This window comes from Chlorocebus sabaeus, chromosome 4 (genome assembly GCF_047675955.1).
Source record: "Chlorocebus sabaeus isolate Y175 chromosome 4, mChlSab1.0.hap1, whole genome shotgun sequence".
Taxonomy (NCBI): domain Eukaryota; kingdom Metazoa; phylum Chordata; class Mammalia; order Primates; family Cercopithecidae; genus Chlorocebus; species Chlorocebus sabaeus.
In genome coordinates, this window is record NC_132907.1 from 34,439,142 (window position 1) to 34,464,952 (window position 25,811).

The following is a 25,811-nucleotide window of genomic DNA, read 5'->3' on the forward strand; positions in this document are numbered from 1 at the left end:
TCTACCACATTTTTACTGCAGCTTTATCATACTACCAGTATAATATTTTATTTGTGATTGTTTTGGCAATAAAATATATTTCTAAAATACTGTAATGCATTCATATATCATTGTGTCACTGAAAAGTGAAATAATTTATATGCAACTGATTATGATTTTCATTTGTTTCTTTGCTTACCATACAAAAATAACATATAATGAAGTGTAATTTTGCTTTTCTGTTGAGTTTTCAACTGAAATTAAAATTTTTAATAGGTTACACACTAGGTTTCCATAGTAGGATTAGGAAGCATGGCCCTTGTGTGGCTTATCCACCTAGGGACATGTGTGTGTGTGTGTGTGTGTGTGTGTGTGTGTTTTCCCAGGGCTATTTTTGGTAGCTATCAAAGGCAAAGTTAAAGGCTTCTAGAGACAGAGTAGGGAAGAGTAGTCAGCTAACCCCTGATGACAAGATATCTTTTAATAAACTCTCACTAAATAACGTAATTTAATAGTTAAATTGAAAACCCAAAAAGACAGGAAATTCAGTAAATGTTTGGATGAAAGAATAAATGAAGAGACTTCAGTATACAACTGTTGCAAATAAGTGGACTGTGGCTAGAAATCGGTGAGTAGTTAGCTGAGGTTTAATAATAGTTTCATGGCCGGAAGCAGTGGCTCACGCCTGTAATCCCAACACTTTGGGAGGCCAAGGCTGGTGGATCACGAGGTCTGGAGTTCGAGACCAGCCTGGCCAATATGGTGAAACCCCATCTCTACTAAAAATACAAAAATTCACCGGGTGTGGTGGCACGCACCTGTAGTCCCCGCTACTCAGGAGACTGAGGCAGAAGACTCGCTTGAACCCAGGAGGGAGAGGTTGCAGTGAGCCGAGATCATGCCACTGTACTCCAGCCTAGGCAACAGAATGAGACTCCATCTCAAATAATAATAATAATAATAATAATAATAATAATAATTTTGTATCTGGACATTTGGAGTATAGCCGACATTAGGTTTAATAATGTAATCTGTTTAACAGTAAAGAACGCCTAAATTAGTATATTGTTTTCCAACTATTCTAGCTGATACTTGGGAAATTTACTGGGAACACTTAACTTTTTCTACTGTTTTCATTGTTTGAATTGTAAGATTCACAGTTATATTCATCAAAAGAAAAATAAACATTCTCAGACATGCAGTAGGGGTTATCCTTAAAAAATATTTCTGTAAGTTATAAAAGGCAGTACCTCTAAAATAATTTAACAGTAGTCTCGATGCTAATACAGCATTGGAATTGGAATCTGAATAAAATTGTAGCAGTTGTAAAAGTTGCACAAAAAGAAGCAAACCTGGCTCATAATACGCAGTTACTTTAAAAATGAGACCATATAAGCCCTTTTAGTTATTTGCAAGAGAATCAGAAGTAGCTATTCAGAAGTTTTCCCCAAAATGAACTGGTTAGAAATACCACAGATGATTAAAATTTCTCTAGTTGCTAATCACCTTTTTGTTGTTTTAAATAAACATCATCTAGATAGATGTTATCCTTCAGACAAATCCCTGAGGGAAACCTATGTGCTGATTATAAACATGTTACCATTTCTGACCTGTTTTGCATGTTTTACTGAACTGCCCTACCAACCTATAAAAATAAGTAAATAAATATCACTACTTACAAATAAGTACATAAATATCACTACTTAATAACCCACACTGGCTGAGCGCAGTGGCTCAAGCCTGTAATCCCAGCACTTTGGGAGGCCGAGACAGGCGGACCACGAGGTTAGGAGATCGAGACCATCCTGGCTAACACGGTGAAACCCTGTCTCTACTAAAAAATACAAAAAACTATCCGGGCGAGGTGGCGAGCACCTGTAGTCCCAGCTACTCGAGAGGCTGAGGCAGGAGAATGGTGTGAACCCGGGAGGCGGAGCTTGCAGTGAGCTGAGATCCAGCCACTGCACTCCAGCCTGGGCAACAGAGAGAGTATTTTTCAGCTTGAATACCTTATTCTCCATATTTGGGTATTTGTTTATTTATAAAAGTTATTTTCATCTAAACAATTAAAGAGTTGCCAACATTGATATTTTGGGCTGTCAGATCAGACTGTACACCTGGAGTCCAGACTTAGCCCATGGATATCAGAGTGCCACTTTCACCAGATAATTCCAAAGAGTTGTTGAGAAATACCTTGAGAAATAGCAGCATCATAGTATATGTATGTATGTATGTATGTATGTATGTTTGTATGTATTTGTGAGGTGATTAAAGAAAACGATGTTTGGGTAAAGTCTGGTATTGTCTGTTTAAAATGAAGTTACATTATCTTATATTGTATATGGGTTGTTTCTTATATTATTTTTGTTCTGAAATTAAGTTTTACATTTTCCTCCAAAATAATATAATTGCTATTTATCTGATATATTTCGTAACTTTATTATGAGCCTAAAATTATGAAGTAGAAAAAACAGAACCTTCCTTTTTCTTTTTTTTTTCTTTTTTTAGACTACAACAAAATCACAATTAAATCCGGCCTTTGAAGATGCCTGGAGCAGCAGTGATGAAGAAGGATGAATATCACCTTTAGTACCTTTGTGTCTCTGCTGAAACTTTTTAAATGAGACCGTATGTTTTTTCCAACTGTACGGTCTATTCCTGACAGCTAAATTAGCCCTAAATGTGGGTAATTTTTTTCCTCATGTTTTAAAATGAGGTTAATATTTGCATAAAATTCTATAACAGGCTTCTGTGTAGTTTATTTAGTCAAAATGTGTTCCTTGATCCCAGATGCTGTGGCCTGGGGAAGCCCTCCTTGCTACAGTACAAGTACACAAGTCATTGTACCTCAATTGTGACCTTCAGCAGATTTTATGAACTATAAGATGCAGTCTCAGAGGATCAGCAAGTGGAGGCCACCAGTATTGACTTTCTCTTACTTGCTATACTATCGGCCTGCTCATTTCCACCTTCAAGAATGATTTTGCCAAGAATAATTATATCAAAAATAGTAGTTGAAATGGTAACATCAAAATTATTTTATTCTTTCTTCTTCATGTATTCACATTTTTCAATGGTTTCATTTAATTAACCATGCTTTATGTTAAACATTTTTGGGCTCAATGTCTCCTACAATCCAAAATGTGCATCACAGGAGGCTTTTAACTTTGTGAAAATCCCATGTTTGCTTTATTTTATTTTAATGTCAGAAGGCAGTTTGCACTAATGCTTGAACTCTTTTTTTTATGAAACTCATTAAGATATGACGAAATCCTGCCTCATCAATTCAAGCAGAAAATATCCTGGCAGGGAATCTGGCTTAAATATGAAATGTTGTAATAAAATTTCTATGTTACTGTCTCCTGTGTCAACCCACAGGTGATTATCATGAAGGTAATATTAATATTCCCTTCCTGATCCTTACCAGCAGTAGACTAGTAAATGAGGCTTTTATGAGTTTGAATACCAAAAGTATACAGTTGTTGAGGGGTTTTTTTGTTTTGTTTTGTTTTCTGAGATGGAGTTTCACTCTGTCACCCAGGCTGGAGTACAGTGTTGTCATCTCGGCTCACTGCAACCTTCGCCTCCCAGGTTCAAGCAATTCTTCTGCCTCAGCCTCCCAAGTAGATGGGATTATAGGCTCCCGCCATGGCACCTGGCTAATTTTTTGTATTTTTAGTAGAGATGGTGTTTCACCATGTTGGCCAGGTGAACTACTGACCTCAAATGATCCACCCGCCTCAGCTTCTCCAAGTGCTGGGATTACAGGCGTGAGCCACTTCACCCGGCCAGTTGTTCAGTTTTTAAGTGTGTAAGGTTAGACCTCATATCAGACCTTTCCAGCTAAATGTTTTCCAAGCACCTGCTTTTACAATTGATTTTTTTTTCAATTGACAGATAAAATTGTATGTATTTACCATGTACAACATACTGTGTTGAAGCATGTATACATTATAGAATGACTAAATCTAGCTAACTGACATATGCATTACCTCACATAGTGACCATTTTTGTGGTAAGAACACTTTACATCCATTCTCTTATCATTTTTCAAAATTAATTGTAATCTTGTAACTAGAGTTACTATGTTGTGCAATAGGTCTCTTGCACTAATTCCCCCTATTTAACTGAAATTTTGTATCCTTTGACCAATGTCTCTGCAACCACCCTAGCTCCTGGTAACCACCATTCTACTCTCTACTTCTATGAGATCAGCTGTTTGCGTATATGTACCACATTTTCTTTATCCATTCAACCATTGATAGATACTTAGGTTGATGCTATATCCTGGCTATTGTGAATAATGCTGCAATGAACCTGGTAGTGCAGATATCTCTTTGACATACTGATTTCATATCCTTTGGATATAAGCCCAGTAGTAGGATTGCTGGATCATATGTAGTTCTATTTTTAACTTTTTGCAGAACTTCCATACTGTCTTCCATAATGGCTGTACTAATTTACATTCCTACCAAGAATATGCAAGAATTCCTTTTTCTCCACATCATTGCCAACACTTGTTATCTTTTGCCTTATTGATAATAGCCGTTCTAACAGGTGTTAGGTGATATCTCATTGTTTTAATTTGCATTTCCCTGGTGACTGCTGATGTTGATAATTTTTTCACATATCTGCTGGCCATTTGCATGTCTTATTTTGAGAACTGTCTTTTCAGGTTCTTTGCCCATTTTTAAATGGGTCGTTTTCCTGCTATTGAGTTGAGTTCCTTATGTATTTTGGATATTAACTCCTTATCAGATCTATAGTTTATAAATATTTTTTCTCCATTCTGTAGGTTGTATCTCCATTCTGTAGGTTGTATCTCCATTCTGTAGGTTGTACCCTATTGTTTCCTTTGCTGTGCAGAAGCTTTTTAGTTTCATGTAATTTCATTTCTGTACTTGTGCTTTTGTTATTGTGCTGTTGAGATCATATCAAGCTGGGACTACAGGCATGCGCCACCATGCCCGGCTTATTTTGTATTTTTAGTAGAGACAGGGTTTCTCCATGTTGGTCAGGCTGATCTCGAACTCCTGACCTCAGGTGATCTGCCCACTTTGGCCTCCCAAAGTGCTGGGATTACAGGCATGAGCCCACCGCGGCTGGCCTGTAGTCAGCTCTTTAAGGCAACAATTTATTGGCTCAGGTGACTGGCACAAGCCACTTCTCTTTTGCTCATTTCATCCTTTGTGGCAAGTATCAGCAACAGTGCTAAATGAGAGCTTGTCAACACCTTCTGTAAAAACACCAGCAGGAGCCGGAGAGCTGCTTCTCCCATGTGGCTCAGACACTTAATTCCAGCTTCTCTACGCCCTGCATGATGGTATCATCCACTGTTGTGTAAATCTGTATGTTTTCTAAATAAATACACTGTTCAAAGTTATGCTGAAACAACATTCCTAATAAGTCTTTGAGAACTGAGTTATTAACTTTTTATTGTACTATTGTAATGGTTTCTTATATATATTATATGTGCAAAATGCAGAGTACTATGGAAAAAGTTATTAGAATAAATCACTGATGATCACTATGGACATTACAGAATGGTAAGATTATTTTTTAAATCATAATAGTTTTATAAAAAAAAAAAAAGGCTGGGAGCAGTGGCTCACACCTGTAATCCCAGCACTTTGGGCATCAGAGGCAGGAGAATCGCTTGAACCCTAAAGGCAGAGGTTGCACTGGGCTGAGATCGCCCCACTGCACTCCACCGTGGGTGACAGAGCGAGACTGTGTCTCAAAAAAAATGAAAAGAAAAGAAAGAGAAATAAATAAAAGTGGACTGGAAATCAAAAGGCCTGAGTCCGTCTTAGGTAACTAACAAGGAAACACATATATTTGGATATTTTTTACCTTCTTTTTTTCATTGGTTAAAAATGAAGGAAGCGTCGGGCGTGGTGGCTCACACCTATAATCCCAGCACTTTGGGAGGCTGAGGCGGGCAGATCATGAGGTCAAGAGATCGAGACCATCCTGGCTAACACAGTGAAACTCCATCTTTACTAAAAATACAAAAAAAAAAATTAGGCAGGCACCGGTAGTCTCAGCCACTCCGGAGGCTGAGGCAGGAAATGGTGTGAACCCCAGAGGCATGTGAGATCGCACCACTGCACTCCAGCCTGGGCAACACAGCGAGACTCCATCTCAAGAAAAAAAAAAGGAAGGGGATAGAAAACTGGAATAGAAAATTATTAAGGTTTATTCCCGCTCTGAAATCACATGTCATCATATTTAGAAAGCATTTTAAAATGGTATGCATAAATAATTAGAGGCTTATGTTCAAAACTAATTAAAGTTCATTGAAGGCAGAGGTAGAGTGTCATTATAAAAGTTTCATGAATTGTCTTAATACTGAAAGAACACTCAAATTCTAATGGAATGAATTTTGCCTGAATTACACTTTTAAAGTAAAGTTTCCATGTGAATTATTATGAAGCCATCATTGATCTGCTATTTGATTTTGAAAGTTTCTTCATTTGTAGAAAGGGAATAAAATACCCCTTAGAAAGTTGTAAGAATAAATGAAATAAACTTCTGAATTATAAGAATCACTCAGCCAATAGAACTCTTTTTTTTTTTGAGATGGAGTCTCACTCTGTTGCCCACGCTGGAATGCAGTGGCGCAATCTTGACTCACTGCAAGCTCAGCCTCCCGGGTTCACGCCATCCACCTGCCTCAGCCTCCCGAGTAGCTGGGACTACAGGTGCCCGCCACCACGCCTGGCTAATTATTTGTATTTTTAGTAGAGATGGAGTTTCAACATGTTAGCCAGGATGGTCTCGATCTCATGACCTCATGATCCGCCCGACTCTGCCTCCCAAAGTGCTGGCATTACAGGCGTGAGCCACCGCGCCTGGCCAATAGAACTGTTTTTACTTAAAAACCTCAGGATTATTGGGCTCTGAGCTCTTGTCAAAATTCTCTCAAATTTCACCTTCTCCAGGACATGATCTGTTTATTTAGTCTTTCTCTCCCTTCTAAAATATATACTCCATAAGGGCAGAGATTTTTGTTCTTACTGCTCTCCAGCACCTGGAAAACTGCTTGGCAGATAGTTGATGCCAAAAAATACATATTTTTAAAAATTAATTAGTGAACGACACAATTACCAAGCACTTAACTACGAACCAATAGCTCTACTTCACAAATGATTAAGTTCTTAATTGGTTATTATTTCTGTAATTTATGATGTATGAATTTTTTAAGGTGTTATGAAATACTAGTTGATAAGCTGGGTATCACATTAATCTTGTAGTTTTTCTTCTCACAGTATGGCAGAGGGTTCCATTCTCTAAGTTGCTATTGGCCTGTACACCCAACACAGATCCTCCCTGCATCTTTCTAGTGGGCTCTTGGGGCTTAGTAATTTTCTCCCATAGACAGGTTATATTGAGACTTGCCTTGTGACTCAACAGCAAAACAAAAGTAAGAGAACTTTAGGAAATCTTGAGTTCAGATTTTTTAAATAAGATCTTCACTTCTAGTCTGTTCCCATTTGGTAATATGGTTGGACTGAAATTCTCCATTGCCCTTGACTCTAAAGTTCTGGACTTTCTGCTCTTGTTTTCCTCCATTATGGAAAAATGACAAATTGTTCTGAAAAGTCTGAATGTTTCAGGTCACTGCTTTGTACCCAGAAAAAAATGCAGGAAATCTCAAATCCTCACAAAGGACAGGAGGACATGGTAAATTAATGAAAGAGTCGGAGTAGCAAGAATCAAATGTAAGAATTTTATTTTTTGTATTGTACTGTGGTATAAGAATGTAACATAACTATATTAGAGATTAAATTTTCTGATGTAAAATTCAAATATCCAATTAAAAATAGGTATTTTGATTATATTTTTCTTTTATAAATATTTTTGCCTGCCGGGCACGGTGGCTCACGCCCGTAATCCCAGTACTTTGGGAGGCCAAGGCAGGCAGATCACAAGGTCAGGAGATCAAGACCATCTTGGCTAACACAGTGAAACCCCGTCTCTATTAAAAATACAAAAAATCAGCCAGGTGTGGTGGCAGGCACCTGTAGTCCCAGCTACTCGGGAGGCTGAGGCAGGAGAACAGCGTGAACCTGGGAGGTGGAGCTTGCAGTGAGCCGAGATCGCGCCACTGTACGCCAACCTGGGTGACAGAGCGAGACTCCATCTCAAAAATAAATAAATAAATAAATAAATAAATAAATAAATATTTTTGCCTGGAACCAGAGAAATGTGACAGTTTCTCCTGCCCTATTTGGGGTCAACATTTTAGTCCAATAAATGAAGTTTTTCACAGACATGGTTTTTCTAAAATAGATTTCCTTGCTCAGTTTTGTTTTTTGTGGGTTTTGTTTTGTTTTGTTTTGTTTTGTTTTGTTTTGTTTTCATACACTTAAAATAGCTACCTGGGCCGGACATGGTGGCTCATGCCTGTAATCCCAGCACTTTGGGAGGCTGAGGCAGGCAGATTACCTGAGGTCAGGAGTTCGAGAGCAGTCTGGCCAACATGGTGAAACCCCGTCTCTACAAAAATACAAAAACTAGCCAGGCGTGGTGGCGCATGCCCATAATCCCAGCTACTTGGGAAGCTGAGGAGGGAGAATCACTTGAACCTGGGAGGCAGAGGTTGCAGTGAGCTGAGATTGTGCCATTGTACTCCAGCCTGGATAACAGAGTGAGACTCTGTCTCAAAAAATAATAATAAATATCAACATGAGTTATTTATATAATTCAGTTCAAGGTTAGTTTTCAAAACTACAGTATACTGTGGTAACTTCAATTTTTGAGCTCTTATCAATTTTTTTTTCTTTTTTTTTTTTTGAGATGGAGTCTTGCCCTGTCGCCCCAGCTGCAGTGCAATGGCGTGATCTCAGCTCACTGCAAACTCCACCTCCCGGGTTCAAGCGATTCTCCTGCCTCAGCCTCCGGAGTAGCTGGGATTACAGGTGTATGCCAGCATGTCTGGCTAATTTTTGTATTTTCAGTAGAGACAGGGTTTCACCATGTTGGCCAGGCTGGTCTTAAACTCCTGCCGTCAGGGGATCTGCCCACCTCCGCCTCTCAAAGTGCTGGGATTACAGGAGTGAGCCACCACGCCCAGCCTTACCATTATTAATATTAGTTTAAAAACAGCGGCCAGGCACGTTGGCTCACGCCTATAATCCCAGCACTTTGGGAGGCTGAGGCAGGCAGATCATGAGGTCAGGAGATCGAGACCATCCTGGCTAACACGGTGAAACCCCATCTCTACTAAAAATACAAAAAAAAAAAAAAAAAAAATTAGCCGGGCGTGGTGGCACATACCTGTAGTCCCAGCTACTTGGAAGCTGAGGCAGGAGAATCCTTGAACCCGGGATGCAGAGGTTGCAATGAGCTGAGATTGTGCCACTGACTGCAGCCAGGGCAACAGAGCCCACTCTGTCTCAAAAAAAAAGAAAAAGAAAAAAGGCAAACTGATCCAAGTTCCTTCATTTTTATAAATTTTAAACTCAACTATTTTGGAATTCAATTCTTAGCCCCCCGAGGGGTAAACATCACTTAAATTTCTGGAAAATAACTTCTGCATGTGAAAGGCCAGATTTTTCCTGGCTGAATTTCCCAAAGACACAGTTTGGCAAGAAATTAGCTCAATGAAATGGTTATGAACATAGTTGCAGAAAAATAGAGTGTATGTAACTGGTTATGAACATACGCTCATTTGTGTAACTGGTTATAAACATAGTTGCAGAGAAATAGAGTGTATATAATCTCAACCAAAGGCACAATCTTTGACTAAATCTTTAACACTTGCTTTGGACAACACAAACCAATTTCTCACAACCATCCAAGAAAAGATCTCCAGTTTCGTACCTCTTCTATTGTGCACAATTTATCAAGTAAAGCATGGATATGCCTCCTGTGGTTCAAACCATGGTAGCACATCCATTTCATAGGATGAACTCCCACATTCATAACACGTTTTCTTTTTTAGTTAAACATTACTCCTATTGAATTATGAAACAAACATCATATGACTTGTGCAAATTGCCTCTGTGGGTTTACATTTTCTAAACCAAGTTCAGTGTTAACATTGATTTGCTGGAGTACCTCCTGCAGTCCTGTTTATAAGCACTTCACTCAACACACAAAAATGATTTCCTGATGTACCCACTGCTGTCACAATGTTCAAGTTATTCAAGGCCAGTCACAGTGGCTCACACCTGTAATCCCAACACAGAGAGGCCAAGGTGGGAGGATTGCTTGAGGCCAAGAATTTGAGACCAGCCTGGCCAACACAGCAAGATCCTGTCTTTAAAAAAGTTTTTAGCTGGGTGCGGTGGCTCACGCCTGTAATCCCAGCACTTTGGGAGGCTGAGGTGGGCAGATCACGAGGTCAGGAGATCAAGACCATCGTGGCTAACATGGTGAAACCCCGTCTCTACTAAAAATACAAAAAAATTAGCTGGGCGTGGTGGCGGGCGCCTGTAGTCCCAGCTACTCGGGAGGCTGAGGCAGGAGAATGGCGTGAACCTGGGAGGCGGAGCTTGCAGTGAGCGGAGATCGCACCACTGCACTCCAGCCTGGGCCACAGAGTGCGACTCCGTCTCAAAAAAAAAAAGTTTTTTAAAAGTTATTCAGGCCAGGCGCGGTGGCTCACGCCTGTTTTCCCAGCACTTTGGCGAGCTGAGGCGGGTGGATCACCTAAGATCAGGAGTTTGAGACCAGCCTGACCAACATGGTGAAACTTCATCTCTACTAAAAATACAAAAATTAGGCGGGCATGGTGGCATGCACCTGTAGTCCCAGCTACTCAAAAGGACTTGAACCCGGGAGGCGGAGGTTGCAATGAGCCAAGATCACGCCATTGCATTCTATCCTGGGCGAGGAGCTAAACTCCATCTCAAAAAAAAAAAAAAAAAGTTATTCAAACACTTAAAACCTTTCTGATACCACAAATGACTATAGCTAACTGGATGGTATTTATATCTTTTATATCTCTACTCTTAATAGCTTAAAAAAAGCTACAAATAGTTTAACCTTTTCATGAAACTTTGTATAAGTCCCTTCACCCCAGCTTCACTATACTAAGAAATATTATACCTGGTTAAACTTCTATTTGCAAATATTAGTTTCTGTTCAGGACACAATTTTTGCTGCAATCAATCTTTTTATAAACTCATCATTGGCACAAGGTTTTCATGCCAAGAAAATTTTTTCATTAAATGTATTTTGCACCATTACAACTTACTGTATTTTTATGAAAAAAGTCTGCTATAATTCTAGTCCCTGCTTTCATTTCATTGAGTTTTTCATTAAATTAAGTTTCTCTTTACATGTCTTTACTATTCTGGTCATTATTTCTTACTGTATTTTGTTTCAAAATAGCTTCCTAAATCATGTACAATTAGTGCATTAATAGTTGGTGTGCAGTATTAGTCATGTAGGAACAATCTCTACTTCCACAAGGATATATGCTCTTCTTTTGAAACACATGGCTGTGCAGTTTTTCACTGTCCCATTTATAATAAAGAGAAAAACAGTATTGTGATGTGATGATAAATGGCAGCTCCGCATCAATGTTAGGGAGACATTAGGTAGTGGTAGGAATTAAGACAAACTTAAGAACACTTGCCCAATGGCAATGACTTTCATGAATTAGAAGTAGGTTTATCTGAAAACCCAAAATAACATACCTACAATAGAATATAGATTAAATTTCTTTTGATAAAATCCAGGAAAATAGTCCTCAGTTGGTATGCTGGTTCCAAGATCATCAGGAACCTAGGCTCTTTCTGTCAGATGAGTCTTGCACCCTCTCTCAACAGCTTCCTCCTTGTGGTACAAGGTAATTGCTCTAATCATGATATCCACATTCTAACCCAACAAGAAAAAGAGGAAGGAAAAAGGCACACTCCCTCCCCTTGGGAACACTTCCCAGAGGTTTCACACACCATTTGCACTGACATCCTATTGACCAGAACTCCTGGTCACACCTAACTGAAAAGGAAGCTATCTTTATTCCAGGTGGCCATGTCCTCAGCCAAAAAATGGGAGTTCCATTACTGTTCCCAAAAAAGAAAACAGAGACTGGGAGTAATCAACAGTCTATGGTATTTGACTACTCAACTCCAGCTATCTTACACCATGTGGGAATGTGGGCCTGTTGTGGCTAGAAATGCTCATTATCCAAAAAGAAATGAAAAATTCATATTTTTATATGAAACTGTGAAATTTTCAGATGTTGACAAACAATTCAAAAAATTTTCATAGCCTAAACAACTCACAAATCCAATAAATCCTAGGGGTGGAAAGACCCTTATTCACTAAGGAAACAGTTTTACCAGCTCAAATTCATCTACTGAATCATTCATTCACGAGTTGAGCTCCAACTAAGTGACAATGAATAAAACAGACCAAATCCTTACCTATGCTCAAACATTTCCCTCGAGAGTGGATGTTTAGTAGCATGAATTTAAAGCTGTGACTGCAGAAATGGGCATAGTGTAAGAAAGCAGGCTTGAAAAACTGAGCATATATGACCTTATTGTACTGAAGTGGAGGAAAAAGACAATGTAAGTGTGTAAAATAAGGTATATTATTAAACTACAAAGGAGGGAAAAGAAGCAGAGAAAAGGAATGGGAAGTGGGAGGAGGGAACAGCATTAAAATTTTAGATGTGGTATCCAGGAAAATCTTCATTGAGAAAGGTGAATTTTGAGTAATGACCTCAAGGAAGTAAGGGACCTAACCATACAGATATCTGAGGAAAGAACATTCCAGGCAAAGGGAGTATCAAGTATAAAGGCCCTGAAATAAGAGCACAATGGCATGTCAGAGGATCAGCAAGAAAGCTGAATGGAGAAGGATAATTAGGGGGATAGTGGTAACAGATTACCTCAGGTCAAGAAGGGCCTTGTAGGTACCTATAGGGCTGACAGGAAGCCATTGAAAGGTTTTGAGCAAAGGAGAGACATAATCTGACTTTGGTGTTAACAGGGGAACTCTGGTGTCAGAGTGGGGATTGGCTGAAGGAAAGTGCTATGGTCTGATTGTTTGTGTCTCCCCTAAATCCATATGTTGAAATCTAATCACCAATGTATTAGGTGGTAGGGACTTTAGGAGGTGATTAGGTCACGAGAACAGAGCGCTGCCTTTTCCCCTTCCACCATGTGAAGACACAGCAACAAGGCACCACCATGAACCAAAACAGCAAACTAGTCCTGACCAGGCACCAAATCTGCTGGTGTCTTGATCTTGGACATCTGAGCCTCCAGAACTGTAAGAAATCAATTTCTGTTGTTTAGAAGTCGCCCAGTTTAGTGTATGTTGTTATAGCAGCCCAAAGAGACTAAGGGAACAATAAGCAAAATCCAAGAAATCAGTTAAGAGGCTATTGAAATATTCCAAGCAAGAGATGATGGTGGCAGTACTAACATGATAGCAGTGGAAGCGGTGGGAAGTGGTTTTAGATATATTTTGACGAGTTGGCAGAGAGGAAGAGAAGAGTCAAAGATAACTCCAAGGATTTTGGCCTGAGCAACCAAAAGAATAGGGTTGCCATTGAATAAGGTAGAGAAGACTACAAGAAGGGGAAATACCAGTGGCTCTGTTTTGGACATTTAAGTTTGAGATACAAATTATTAATCAAATGGTGAGGCCCAGTGGGCACTCAGATATACAAATCTGGAGTTCAAGAAAAAGACATAGCTGGAAAACACATTTGGGAATCATGACCATAGAGATGGCATTTAAGCCTTTCTTACTCAGATCACCTGAAGTATGAGTGCAGATAGATGAGAGAAGACAGCTAAGAACTGAACCTTGGAGCACTGCAAAATTTAGAGGTGGAAGATGAGGGAAAAATTGGTGAAGAGCCTAAAAAAGAATTTCCAGAAAAAGGAGAAGAGCCAGGCAAGTGTGGTATCCCTGATGTCAAGGGAAGGCAGCATTTCAAGAAAACTGTAATCAACTGTGTCAAATGATGACGATAGGTCAGCTAAGATGAGGACTAAGAAGTGACCACTGGCTCACGCTTGCAACAACTACATCACCCTTTAGTCCTGGAAGAGGAGCAAATTTCTCCAGAAAGTTTTCCCCTGCCAGAACCAGTTTGAATTAGGAGTTTCTCTTTAGTGTTCCTTTGGCATACTTTGCTTATCTATATAATAGCACTTAATTATTTTTAAAACGTGTATTATTGTTTGCCAAGGACTACTCTAGATGGGCAATTTAAAAAAAAAAAAGGTCAAAAATTCTTTCTCATGAAGCTTTCATTTTAATTGGGGTGTGGAGAGGGGCAGACAATAAACAATATTTCAGAGGAAATGTGTATAGTATGTTAGGTGATAAGTGCTATGTAGAAAAATAATGTAGAAGAGAGGGATAGGGAACGTGAGTTTTAGTTTTAAATAGCATGCTCAGAAAATGCCTCTCTGAGCAAACACTGGGAGGATTTAAGAGAGCAAGCCATGTGGGTATCTGGGAGAAAAGCATTCTAGGCAGAGGGAACAAGCACAGAAGCCCTGAGGCTAAAGCATGCCTGCCAGGTCCAAGAGATAGCAAGGAAATCTGTGTAGGTGTATCAGACTGAGCAGAAAGGGAGAGTATAGGAGATTAGGATAAAAGGTAATAGGGAGAGGTGGCAGATCACAAAGGCTCTTGTAGGTCATTGAAAAGACTTTGGCTATTCTTTCAAACAAATGGAAAGCTTGGAGGATTTAGCAGAATGTCCTGAGGTCAGTCTGGTCATTGTTTTGATAATAAACTCTAAGAGCAAAGGGCAACAACAGAAGTAGGGAGCTAGTTAAGAGGCTATTGTAATAAGGTAAAGTTAGGAAAACTAGTCCATTAAGGAAGAACACCAAGAGGTGGTCCACCCTGACCTAGCCAAATATCAAGGAGAGGCCAAAGGAAGAGCTAACCATTTCCTGCTTTCTGCAGGGTGAGACTGTAAATCCTTCTCTGGGTACTATCTTCTCAGAGTATTTTATCACTTGAGGCAGGCTAACTGTTGTAACAGATTAACTACAAAATTTCAGGGGCTTAATGTAATATAAATTTGTTTATAATTCCTAGAAGATCCTTCCCCTCCACAGGGTAATTTGAGAATGCAGAATCATTCAGGGTGATGCAGGAGAAAGAGCACATAGGATTTCACTTGGTAAGTGTGAATGAGCGAGTCCTGGAAGGGACAAGCACCACTTTGCTCAAATTCATTGGCCAGAATTCACTTTCGTGGCCACTGCTAAACTGTAAGGAAGACTGGGAGATATAATTCAGCTGCGTGCCCAGGAGAACGAGGAAACAGATCTAGTGAATAGCTAGCCATTATCTACTTTAACTGTGAGTGGGCATGCTTTTCATTTCTACTCAGCAGGCAGAGGTTGCAATGAGCTAAGATCATACCACTGCACTCCAGCCTGGGTGTCAGAGCAAGACCCTATCTAAAACAATAACAACAACAACGCAAAGTTGTTGTGGTGGCTCATACCTGTAGTCTCAGCTGGTTGCCTGAGGATCACCTGAGCCCAGGAGTTTGAAGTTGCAGTGAGCTATGACTACTCTACTGCCCTCTAGGCTGGGCGACAGAGCGAGACCCTGTCTCTTAAAAATAAAATTAAATTAAATTAAATTAAATCTCACCATTTCTTTGCCCATCACTGTTTTCCCTTACAATAACTCTTTTCTTAAGCGTTCTGAACAAGTCTAATTTTTCCTCATCGTTATCTAGAAAAAACAGCTGAAACAAATGAGCTGTAACTAAATAACTCACAAACTTTGCTTTGGGGGTATGTCACAGCTCCTTCATCCTCATTTCCTAGAATGCTTTATCTGCAGAATTGCTTAAAAATAGACAGGGAACTCATTTTAAATGCATTAAATGGATATATAAAACCAAGAACAACAGAGATAAAAGATACCATTTTTTAAATCACATCAATTTGCAGGGTCAGCTCTTGATGATCTATGCCAAAGAAAAAGAAACAGGACTAATATAAAGCAATTTACAATTTCTTTTCTTCACTTAGGAAGTCAGTCATGACCAGGCCCAGTGGCTCATGCCTGTAATCCCAGCATTTTGGGAAGCCGAGGCGGGCGGATCACGGGGTCAGGAGTTTGAGACCAGCCTAACCAACATGGTAAAACCTTGTCTCTACTAAAAATACAAAAAAATTAGCTGGGCATGGTGGTGCACACCTGTAATCACGGCTACTTAGGAGCCTGATGCAGGAGAATTGCTTGAACTCGGGAGGTGGAGGCTGCAGTGAGCTGAGACCGTGCCATTGCACTCCAGCCTGGGCAACAAGAGCGAAACTCCATCTCAAAATAAAAAAAGGAAATCAGTCACTAACACATATATGCTCATCTCTACTCAGTCTGATTTTTAAAGCTGACCTCCACTGTCATTTATGCCAAAAGATCTGTAAACACTGGTTAACTGACTACAGTAAACACTGATTAACTGACTACAGATTATACCATATGATAAATCATTTTGAAAATATATCTTAAACTGTAAAATAAAAACATTCTAGTAACAGTTTAAAATGTACATTTCAATCAAAGACTATGTTCCTTGGACAAGTAAAAATAATTTGACTAATTTGATATTCTTGTATGCAACCAAGGTTCACACATATTGTCTAATAAATATAATCCCCTAGGTCGGACTTGGTGGCTCATGCCTATAATCCCAGCACTTTGGGAGGCCAAGGCAGATGGATCATCTGAGGTCAGGAGTTCAAGACCAGCATGGCCAACATGGCGAAACCCGTCTCTACTAAAAATACAAAAATTAGGTGGGCGCCTGTAATCCCAGCTACTCGGAGGCTGAGGTGGGATAATTGCCTGAACCTGGGAGATGGAGGTTGCAATGAGCTAAGATTGCACCACTCCACTACAGCCTGGGTGACAGAGCAAGACTCCATCTTTAAAAATATATATATATATGTGTGTGTGCGTGCGCACGCGCATGTGTGTATATATAGTTTATATATATTATATATTTTATATATTATATAGTTTATATTTTATATATTATATATATAAACTCTATATGAGTGTATATATAGAAAAACTCTATATGATACATAGGGTAATATATATATATATATAAAATCCCCAGTGCCTCATTTTGCTTACCACAATTTTCTTAGGGTAGCATTGCTATGTCTGAATATTTCTGTCCTCCTAAATTCGTATGTTCAAACCTAATCACCAATGTGATGGTATCAGGAGGGAGGGCCTTTCGGAGATGATTAGATCATAAGGATAGGAGCCCTCACACATGGTATTAGTGCCTTTATAAAAGAGGCCCCAGATTGCCCCTTTCATAGAAAGAGACATGAAGGCTGGGTTCAGTGGCTCGTTCCCATAATCCCAGCACTTTGGGAGTCTAGGGTAGGAGGATGGTTTGAGATCAGGAGTTCAAGGCCAGCCTGGGCAAAATGGCAAAACCCCATCTCTAAAAAAAAATACAAAAATTAGCTGGGTGCGGTGGTGCATGCCTGTGGTCCCAGCTACTTGGGAAGCTCAGGTGGGAGGATTGCTTAAGCCCAGAAAGTTGAGGCTGCAGTAAGCTGTGATTGTGCCACTGTACTCCAGCCTGGGTGACAGAGTGAGACCCTGACAAGAAAGAAGAAAGAAAGGGAGGAGGGGAGAGAAGAAGGGAGGAAGGGAGGGAGGGAGAAAAAGAAAAGAAAGAAAGAGCCATTGATAAATCAAGAAGGACTGCACCAAACACTGAATGTGCTAGCTGCTTGATCTTGGGCTTCCTAGCCTCCAGAACTATGAGAAATACATTTCTGCTCTTTATAAGCGACTCAGCGTGGTAACAACTTGATCAGACTAACACAAGAAGTCTTGGAAATATTCAAAACCTATAAAAAATTTACGAGCTGGGCATGATGGCACATGCCTCTAGTCCCAGATACTCAGGAGGCTGAGGCAGGAGGATTGCTTGAGCCCAGGAATTTGAGGTTGTGGTGCACTATGATTGCATCTGTGAATAGCTGCTACACTCTAGCCTGGGCAACATAGTGAGACTCCATCTCTAAAAAGAAATTTTTTAACAGAGTATCATACAATATGTAAAATCTAATATATAAATCCTAATGTTTTTATAAAATCTTATAAAATGTGATAGCCTATTAATAAAAGTATTCTTTGTTTTTTTCTTACCCCAGATTGATAAGCCTTTCAATCACTACACTAAAACTGTAATGATTATCCAAGAAAGTAATCATCCAGGATTGATAATAAAATATACAGGTTATCTCTCCAAAAGCAGGTATATCTAGGGAATAAAAATAAAATGTACAATGTGAAAAGACACAGATGAAACTCATTATAATTCTTTTCATTGGTTATTTCATTGCCATCCAAAGTATGACTGGTCTTCTATTGGAGGCGCCTCAAAATTTGTGTTTTTTAGCATTTATCCTTAGTGATTATTAAAATCAGGCTAATTTGGGAAACACCAACCTAGCATAAACGATACTCCTCCAGGAAGACAGAGCCTCCATTTGATGAATTGTTATGTAAACCTATAAGATACATTAGACATCAGTTAACTACTATTACATAAAACTTAGAGTAACATATAGCACAAAAAATTATGAGTAACATGCAGTGCCAATAACATATAGTATCTGGTACAAAGTCCCAAAACTCATGAGAGTTAAATGGAGTTTTAAAGTATAAATATTTTTTATGTTTTCTTGTTTATTGTTTCCATTAAATCACTAAAATATAGTTTTTCCTGATGGTATATTATTTACCCATGCAATAAAATATAAATTATGATAGTAGTCTTATCTATTTAAAGAGCAGTTTATTTATTTATTTACTTTGAGACAAAGTCTGGCTCTGTCGCCTAGGCTGGAGTGCAGTGGCGCGATCTCGGCTCACTGCAACCTCCGCCTCCTGGGTTCACACCATTCTCCTGCCTCAGTCTCCTGAGTAGCTGGGATTACAGGCGCCTGCCACCACGCCCGGCTAATTTTTTGTATTTTTAGTAGAGACGGGGTTTCACTGTGTTAGCCAGGGTGGTCTCGATCTCCTGACCTTGTGATCCGCCCGCCTCGGCCTCCCAAAGTGCTGGGATTACAGGCATGAGCCACCGCGCCCGGCCAAGAGCAGTTTATTATTATGAAATATAGGACATGATAATTTTAACTAGATACTATGTTAGATTTGGCCTTCACAAAACTGTGATATCAAGATAAACTGATTGCATAAACATTCAGATAATACAGTTGGCACAGAAAGCATTTTTATGATATTTGAAGTCAGATCAAAGTTAATTTCATGATCATAATAAGTGGCAATTCTTCACAGTCAAAAATCATGAGTATTTTCAAATGATTGGGGCTTACAGGAAAATAATTATATTGATTGTTATAATAACTTAAGAGATGGTCTCATTCCGTATCTCACATTGCCTTGGAGATATTAATTTTACATATATCTTAGATATGTGAGCAGGATTACCAGAAAGAAAATGATTTTTCTGGAACTCATAGTTTGCATTTCAATGCCAAAAAAAAAGGATGAAGCCTTTAAGTCTGGCAGGCTACAGATACCTTGTGGTAAAGAAACAAGATGTGGGAATGGTTGATAGTCACTTACTCAATGAACCTATCATATTGCAATTATGTTCTTCCTCTGATGATATCAGGGTTATCATTATGAAATCTATATAAAATAAACATAGGAAAATATTGTAAAGCATTTAAATATGAAACTCACAAAAGTATATTCTACAACTTTTCTAAATTTCTTTTTGCCATCTACATATTTATTTAGCATCCACTGTTTGTAGGCTAATATCCTAGGCATCACAGATATAAAGAGAGAGTAGATAAAATATCTTCCATTTAGGGTTTATAGTGCTGCTGGGGAGGCAATGATAAATATCAGAAAAGATAGGTCACACGTAAGGTGTCTCAGCAACTCTAACAGAATCATTTAGAGTGTGTGTTAAAATGAACATTTCTTGGCCCACTCTCCAGACTTACTAAAGCAGCATGTGAAAATAATTTTCAGGAACTTGCATAACATCCCAAGGATTGTGACTCTCAGCAAAGTTTGAGAATCACTGGTAAAAGTTAAATCCATATGATACATAGAGTAAGAAGTTGACAGGGTTCAATTTTCTCTTAAAGAATAAAATATAGTGATAAAAATAAAATTGTAATTATTCACAAGGGTTTTCATTGCCTCAAGAGAATACCAAAGGCGCTCTACAAATTACTAATAGTTTAGTAAAGAGAAAGGATTTACAACCATTAAACAAAAATTAAAATTCTTATATTTACATTCAGAAAATGTAATTTAAAAATACATATACCAGGCCAGGCACAGTGGCTCATACCTGTAATCCCAGCACTTTGGGAGGCTGAAGAAGGAGGTTCTCTTGAGACCAGGAGTTTGAGACCAGTCTGGGCAACATAGCAAGATCCTGTCTCTACAAAAAATTAAAAAATTAGCCCCCCATGGTGGTGCATGCCTGTAGTGCTAGCTACCCTGATGCCGAGGCTGGAAGATCGCTTGAGCCCAGAAGTTCAAGGCTGCAGTGAGCTATAATTGTGTCACTGCACTGTAGCCTGGGGCAACAGAGTGAGACCCTGTCGATAGTAATGGCAATAATTATAAGGTTCCTAAGAATAAGCATAATAAAATATGTGAAAGACCAATGGAGATAAAATGAAAGCTTCATTAAAAAAGAAGATTTACAGAAATGGAGATACATGTTCATGGAAGGGTCACCTCAATATCATAAAGATGACAGGTTAACCCTAAATAACTTTAAGACAATTAAAATAAAAATCCGGCCATAGCTTTTCATTGAAAACAAGAAAGAAAGTTTCTTTTCACATTTACATAAAATAGTAAAAGAAAAAGAAAATATAAGGCAGGACACATAGACCGTGGAACGGAATCAAGAGCCTAAACACAGAACCCCATGTGTGTGGGATTTTAGCAAATGGAGGAGGAAGGGATAATCTCTTCTCTATTCTCACTCTTGGTACTCTTAGTCATTCTCATGCCTTTCAGTGTCATCTGGAAACTGACTGCACCCAGATTTATATTGCTAGCCCAGACCTCTCTTTCTTTACCTCCATACTAGTGTAATCAACTACCTACTTGACATTCATTCCCATTTATATAGGTAACAGGCATCTCAAATTAAAGCAATGCCAAACAACTCCTGACCTGCCCTTCTCCCTACTTTTTTTTTTCACAGTCTTTTTTTTTTTTTTTCTTTCAGTAAATGGCTTTTTTTTTTTCTTCCAGCTACCCAAGGCAAACACCCTGGAGTCATCCTTGACTTCTTTTTTCTCTCTCTCATAGCCCATATCAAATTCTCAGGAAATCCTGTTGATATTACCTTAGGAATGTATTTCTTAAAATCTTATCTTTCACTACTACCAACTTGACCAAAGCCACCTTTATCTCTCATCTGGATTTCCCAAGAGCTTCCTGATCATCATCTTACTTCTGTCCTTCCTCTCCACCTCCATACTCCATGCCCTATTCTCAAAAAAGTTGCCAAAATACTCTTGAAAATGTCAAAATATGTCACTTCTCTACTCAAACTGCTTCCTTAACTCTTTGACCTCATTTCTCACTGTCCTTATGTCCTCACTCACTGAAATTCATCTGACCTCTCCCCTTTGCTGGTCTATGAATGGAATATCCCACGCCATGCCCCCAGGGCTTTTAGCCTTGCCATTCCCATTAAGTGGAATGTTACTGGATAGGCATACAGGTGTGTCACCTTACCTGTTCAAAATCTTGGCTGAAATGCCTGCTTCCACTGGTGCCTTTCCTAACCACTTTAACATTTAACACAACTCCTTGCCTCCAAAAGTCTCTATCCCCTTCCCTTCTTTATTTTTCTTTGTTTGTTTTGTTGCTGCTGTTGCTTGTTTTTTGAGACGGAGTCTCGCTCTGTCGCCCAGGCTGGAGTGCAGTGGCATGATCACGGCTCACTGCAAGCTCCGTGTCCCGGGTTCACGCCATTCTCCTGCCTCAGCCTCCGCCACCACGCCTGGCTAATTTTTTTTTTTTTTTTTTTTTTAGTAGAGACGGGATTTCACCGTGTTAGCCAGGATGGTCTCGATCTCCTGACCTTGTGATCCACCCGCCTCGGCCTCCTAAAGTGCTGGGATTACAGGCGTGAGCCACCGCGCCCGGCCCCTTCTTTATTTTTCTTCATAGCACTTATCAAACCCTGAACACTACATTTTTTTTCTTTTCTTTTGAGACAGAGTCTAGCTCTGTCGCCCAGGCTGGAGGAGTGCAGTGGCTTGATCTCTGCTCACTGCAACCTCCACCTCCCAGGTTCAAGCGACTCTCCTGCCTCAGCCTCCCATGTAGTTGGGACTACAGGTACGCACCACCACACTCAGCTAATTTTTGTATTTTTAGTAGAGACGGCGTTTCACTGTATTGAACAGTCTGGTCTCGAACTCCTGACCTCATGATCCACCCGCCTCGGCCTCCCAAAGTGCTGGGATTACAAGCGTGAGTCACCGCGCCTGACCGAAAACTACATTTTGACCTTCTTTATTCATTTATTATCTGTCATCTCCAACTAGAATGAACGTCTAGTCCCTAAGAACGGGAAATTTGTTATCTATTGAAACTTCAGGGCCTGGAACATAGCAGCACTCCAGTATTTGTTAAATAAATGAATCCATTTGAGCTTCTGCATATTTGAAATTTCATAAGTATATATAAATGGTAAGCAGTGATAGACTCAAAGGCAAGTATCATTAGGCAATTGTCCCCATTCCCAAAAGACTTTCTAAGTCTACTAAATGATCTCTTTTTAATATGAAAGCAAAGTTATCTAAAAAGGAAGGAGAAATCTTCAGTTTCTTCGACTTGGAGATTCTTTGCAATTTAAGATTTTTTTTTTTCTTTCCTTTCAATGGACACTTAAGTTTTACATAAAACATTAAAACTTCTTGTTCAATGTAGTGTGATTAAGCTGTCGAAGGCAATCCCTAAACGTGAGGAAAGTATGTTTCTGATCCCCCCCAATTTTTTTTTTCTCCCTGCCCATCTTCTTTGGTTGTCCTGACGCTCCCCGCCCCTTTTTGTGTTTCTTGATTCCATGCTGAGAACTCACAACACAAACTCAAAGCCCACATTTGTAAGGTGCTTGGGTCAGGACTGCAACTAAAAATGGTTATTTTTTTTAGGTTTCTGGACCGCTCAGTACCAGCCTTTGGTTTTGCCTCAGAAGCAGGGAACTTCTCTAGGCCCCTATTTTGCCTTCCAGCTGTTGATGCCACGACTCCAAATCATACCAGCGATTAGGAGGATCATTACCAGACACAAGACCAGGTACGTTTAAAAAATAAATAAACCAAGCGCAGGTGCACATGCCGAACACTCAACCCCAATCCCACTTTCCAATCCCACAGTAGATAACGAGAAATGAATTTGCTAGACTTTGTTCCTGCAGCAGTTGCTGTTACCAGAAACAAAGTTAGATTATATACAATCTACTCTTCATTGCTCTAAAAGTCCTCTCCCCATGGCCCCCAGGCTGCCGCAATTCTCTAGTTTCTTATTCGTTATAAGCAGGGGATGGAGCTGACCAAAGCCGGCCTTCCCCTCCCAGGGCCTTCTCCTCTTGGTCTGGCCTCCATTTTAGATGCGAATTAACCCTCCCATTACCCTTTCAGGAGCAGGGAGTCCCCTTTTTCTCCGCCTCCAGCCTCAGCCTCAGCTTGGTTTTCCTCATTTCGGATTTTTCTACAACTCATTCCCAAAGAGTCACGCGTGACGACAATTTCCACTCTGCTAAGTCAGCCTGGAGATGTCCCCCAAGTGATGGCATCTGCTCTCGGAAAGAAAGGTCATCGGTACCACGACCAGCCCCGCTAACCCAGAGGGGCCAGTGAGCCCCAGTACAGTCAGGGCGCGCGGCGGAGGCGAGGCCAGGGCGGCCCCCGCCCCTCCCGGCCGCTCCCCCTAGCGCCGCGCCGGCTCCTCCCTCCGGCCTTCGGCGGGCACCTGGACGCGGCGGGCAGGGGGCGGCGCTGCGCGCGTCACGCGTCTGGGTGGGATAGCGGGCAGGTGACACCCGGCGGCCTCCTCCCCTTTCCAGCCCAGTCGGCGGCCGGGACAGCAGGGGCCGCTGTGAGGAGCTCCGCGCTCGCACTGCCAGCCGCCGCCCTCTCTCCCGCGCGCGCCGGGCGCTTGGGCTCCGCTCCCTGTGCGGTGAGTGCGGGGCTCCAGGCCGGCGGGCAGGGGCCAAAGTTTCCCGGGGCGCGGAGGAGAAGAGACGGAGGAGGGAGGCAGAGCCGAGGGAAACGGCGTCGGGAGCGGCCGGATGGAGGAACCTGGGCGCGGCGCGCGAGAAGTGGGGCCCGGGTGCGGGGGCCCCGGGAGCCGGGCCAGGCCCTCCCTGGGCTCGGGTGGCGTTTGGGAAGTTCTGTCCCCGCCGCCTGCGCGTGGGGAGGGCCGAGGCCCTTTTCCTCCAGAGCGCGGGGCCGCGGCGCTCACCTGCGCCTTCTCCAGGAGCCCACTCCCGGCAGCATCCTGAAGGGAAGTCGGGCCCGGTGGGCGCGCTGCGGAGCGGAGCCTGGACTGGGGTCCCGCGCAGCGCCGGCTCTGCGGAGCGGGAGGGGCAGAGGTGCTCGCCGGCGGGACTGGGAGGGAGAAGGACTTGCTCGACCTTGGACGCGGAGGTCATTGTCCCAGCTCCAGGGTCTGGTCTCACTAGCCAGCCCCCCAAATTCCGGAGCCCCTTTCTTTCTGTTTCCTTCCTTCCCCTTTGGGCGCTTTTTTTGCTCCCGCGGCCGGATGAACTTGGGGCGCTGTCCCTTCGGCTCCCCGAGCCGCAACCTGTCCTGGTGGTTGCTGCTGGCCGGGAGGAGGCTGATGAATACAGAGCCGTGGAACAGGTCGTGCCGGAGATGGAAACAGGAAAGCCTGTTGTTTTGTCGTCCCAGGTATCGTTGGTTCGTTGGGAAATGGGCTTTCCCCCTTCAAGTCAGCGCTGTTTCAAACTTCACCCGGTGCGGAGGAGAGCGCTCTTTGGAGCTCCCTGGGGAACTCGGGATGGGAAGGAGCGGGTCTTTACACCTGTCCTACTCCCTGTGTAGTTAGTCCCGCGCCGACTGAAGGACAGTTTTAGCGACCCGAGTTCCTCGCCAGTGGTCTTTTCCCTCTTGCTACGATCTCCCCTTGGAAAGCATGTTCACTTTAACCCTGTGTTCTCGGATTACCCTTTATTTCGCTCCTCGCTTTTATTGCTTACGTGCTCCCAAAGGGTCATCGATACCTGGTGGCTGCGTCTGCGTTCTTACCGCGCACCAGCTTATTCAATTCCCTTTCTTTGTAGTTTCCCTTCGTACTACTGTTCAGAAATTGGTCTCCCCAAGGTCACTGAGAACCAAATAAAATCCACCCCTCACCCCGTGGCAGTCATTTATCAGTGCTTAGGTGCCAGGCACTGATATCAGTTCTTGTATTAAAGCTTTTAATCTTCACAACCATCCTGGGAAGTAGTTATTAATATTATTCTCATTTTAATGATGAGGTAACTGAGGCACGGAGAGGTTAAGTAACTTATCCAAGGCCACACCCATCTCAGCAGTAGGAGATTCCAGCTCTGGAGTTCTGTCTCCAGCACTGGAGCTGTTAACCACTGTCCTACACTGCCTCACCTAGAGTTCCTTTGCTCGTCCTTGTTTTCTGAAGTCCTGTGCTGTTTCAGGCATCGTTGACCAGGCTGTCAATCTCAGGTCCCTCCTTTCCTTCTTATGTGTCTTTATACTAGTTTAGGATCCCCACACGCTCCCCCCGGCTTTTTTTTTTTTTTTTTTTTTTAAGAAAAATAGATTTATGGG

General features: G+C 41.3%; 2 protein-coding genes across 9 annotated transcripts in view; both read left to right on the forward strand.

Moving 5' to 3' along the window:
- Positions 1–5,515, forward strand: part of ERCC8 (ERCC excision repair 8, CSA ubiquitin ligase complex subunit) — an 83,007-nt gene extending 77,492 nt beyond the window's left edge. For all 4 annotated transcript variants that reach the window (XM_007973485.3, XM_007973511.3, XM_007973494.3 and 1 more), the window contains one exon: positions 2,488–5,515. In XM_007973485.3, the coding sequence (XP_007971676.1) occupies positions 2,488–2,556 (69 nt within the window). In that variant the 3' untranslated portion in view covers positions 2,557–5,515. The remainder of the gene's footprint in view (positions 1–2,487) is intronic.
- Positions 5,516–24,000: 18,485 nt separating this feature from the next.
- Positions 24,001–25,811, forward strand: part of ELOVL7 (ELOVL fatty acid elongase 7) — a 92,336-nt gene continuing 90,525 nt past the window's right edge. For all 5 annotated transcript variants that reach the window (XM_038010411.2, XM_038010412.2, XM_073014744.1 and 2 more), the window contains exon 1: positions 24,001–24,177. The gene's annotated coding sequence lies outside the window, so the exon portion shown is untranslated. The remainder of the gene's footprint in view (positions 24,178–25,811) is intronic.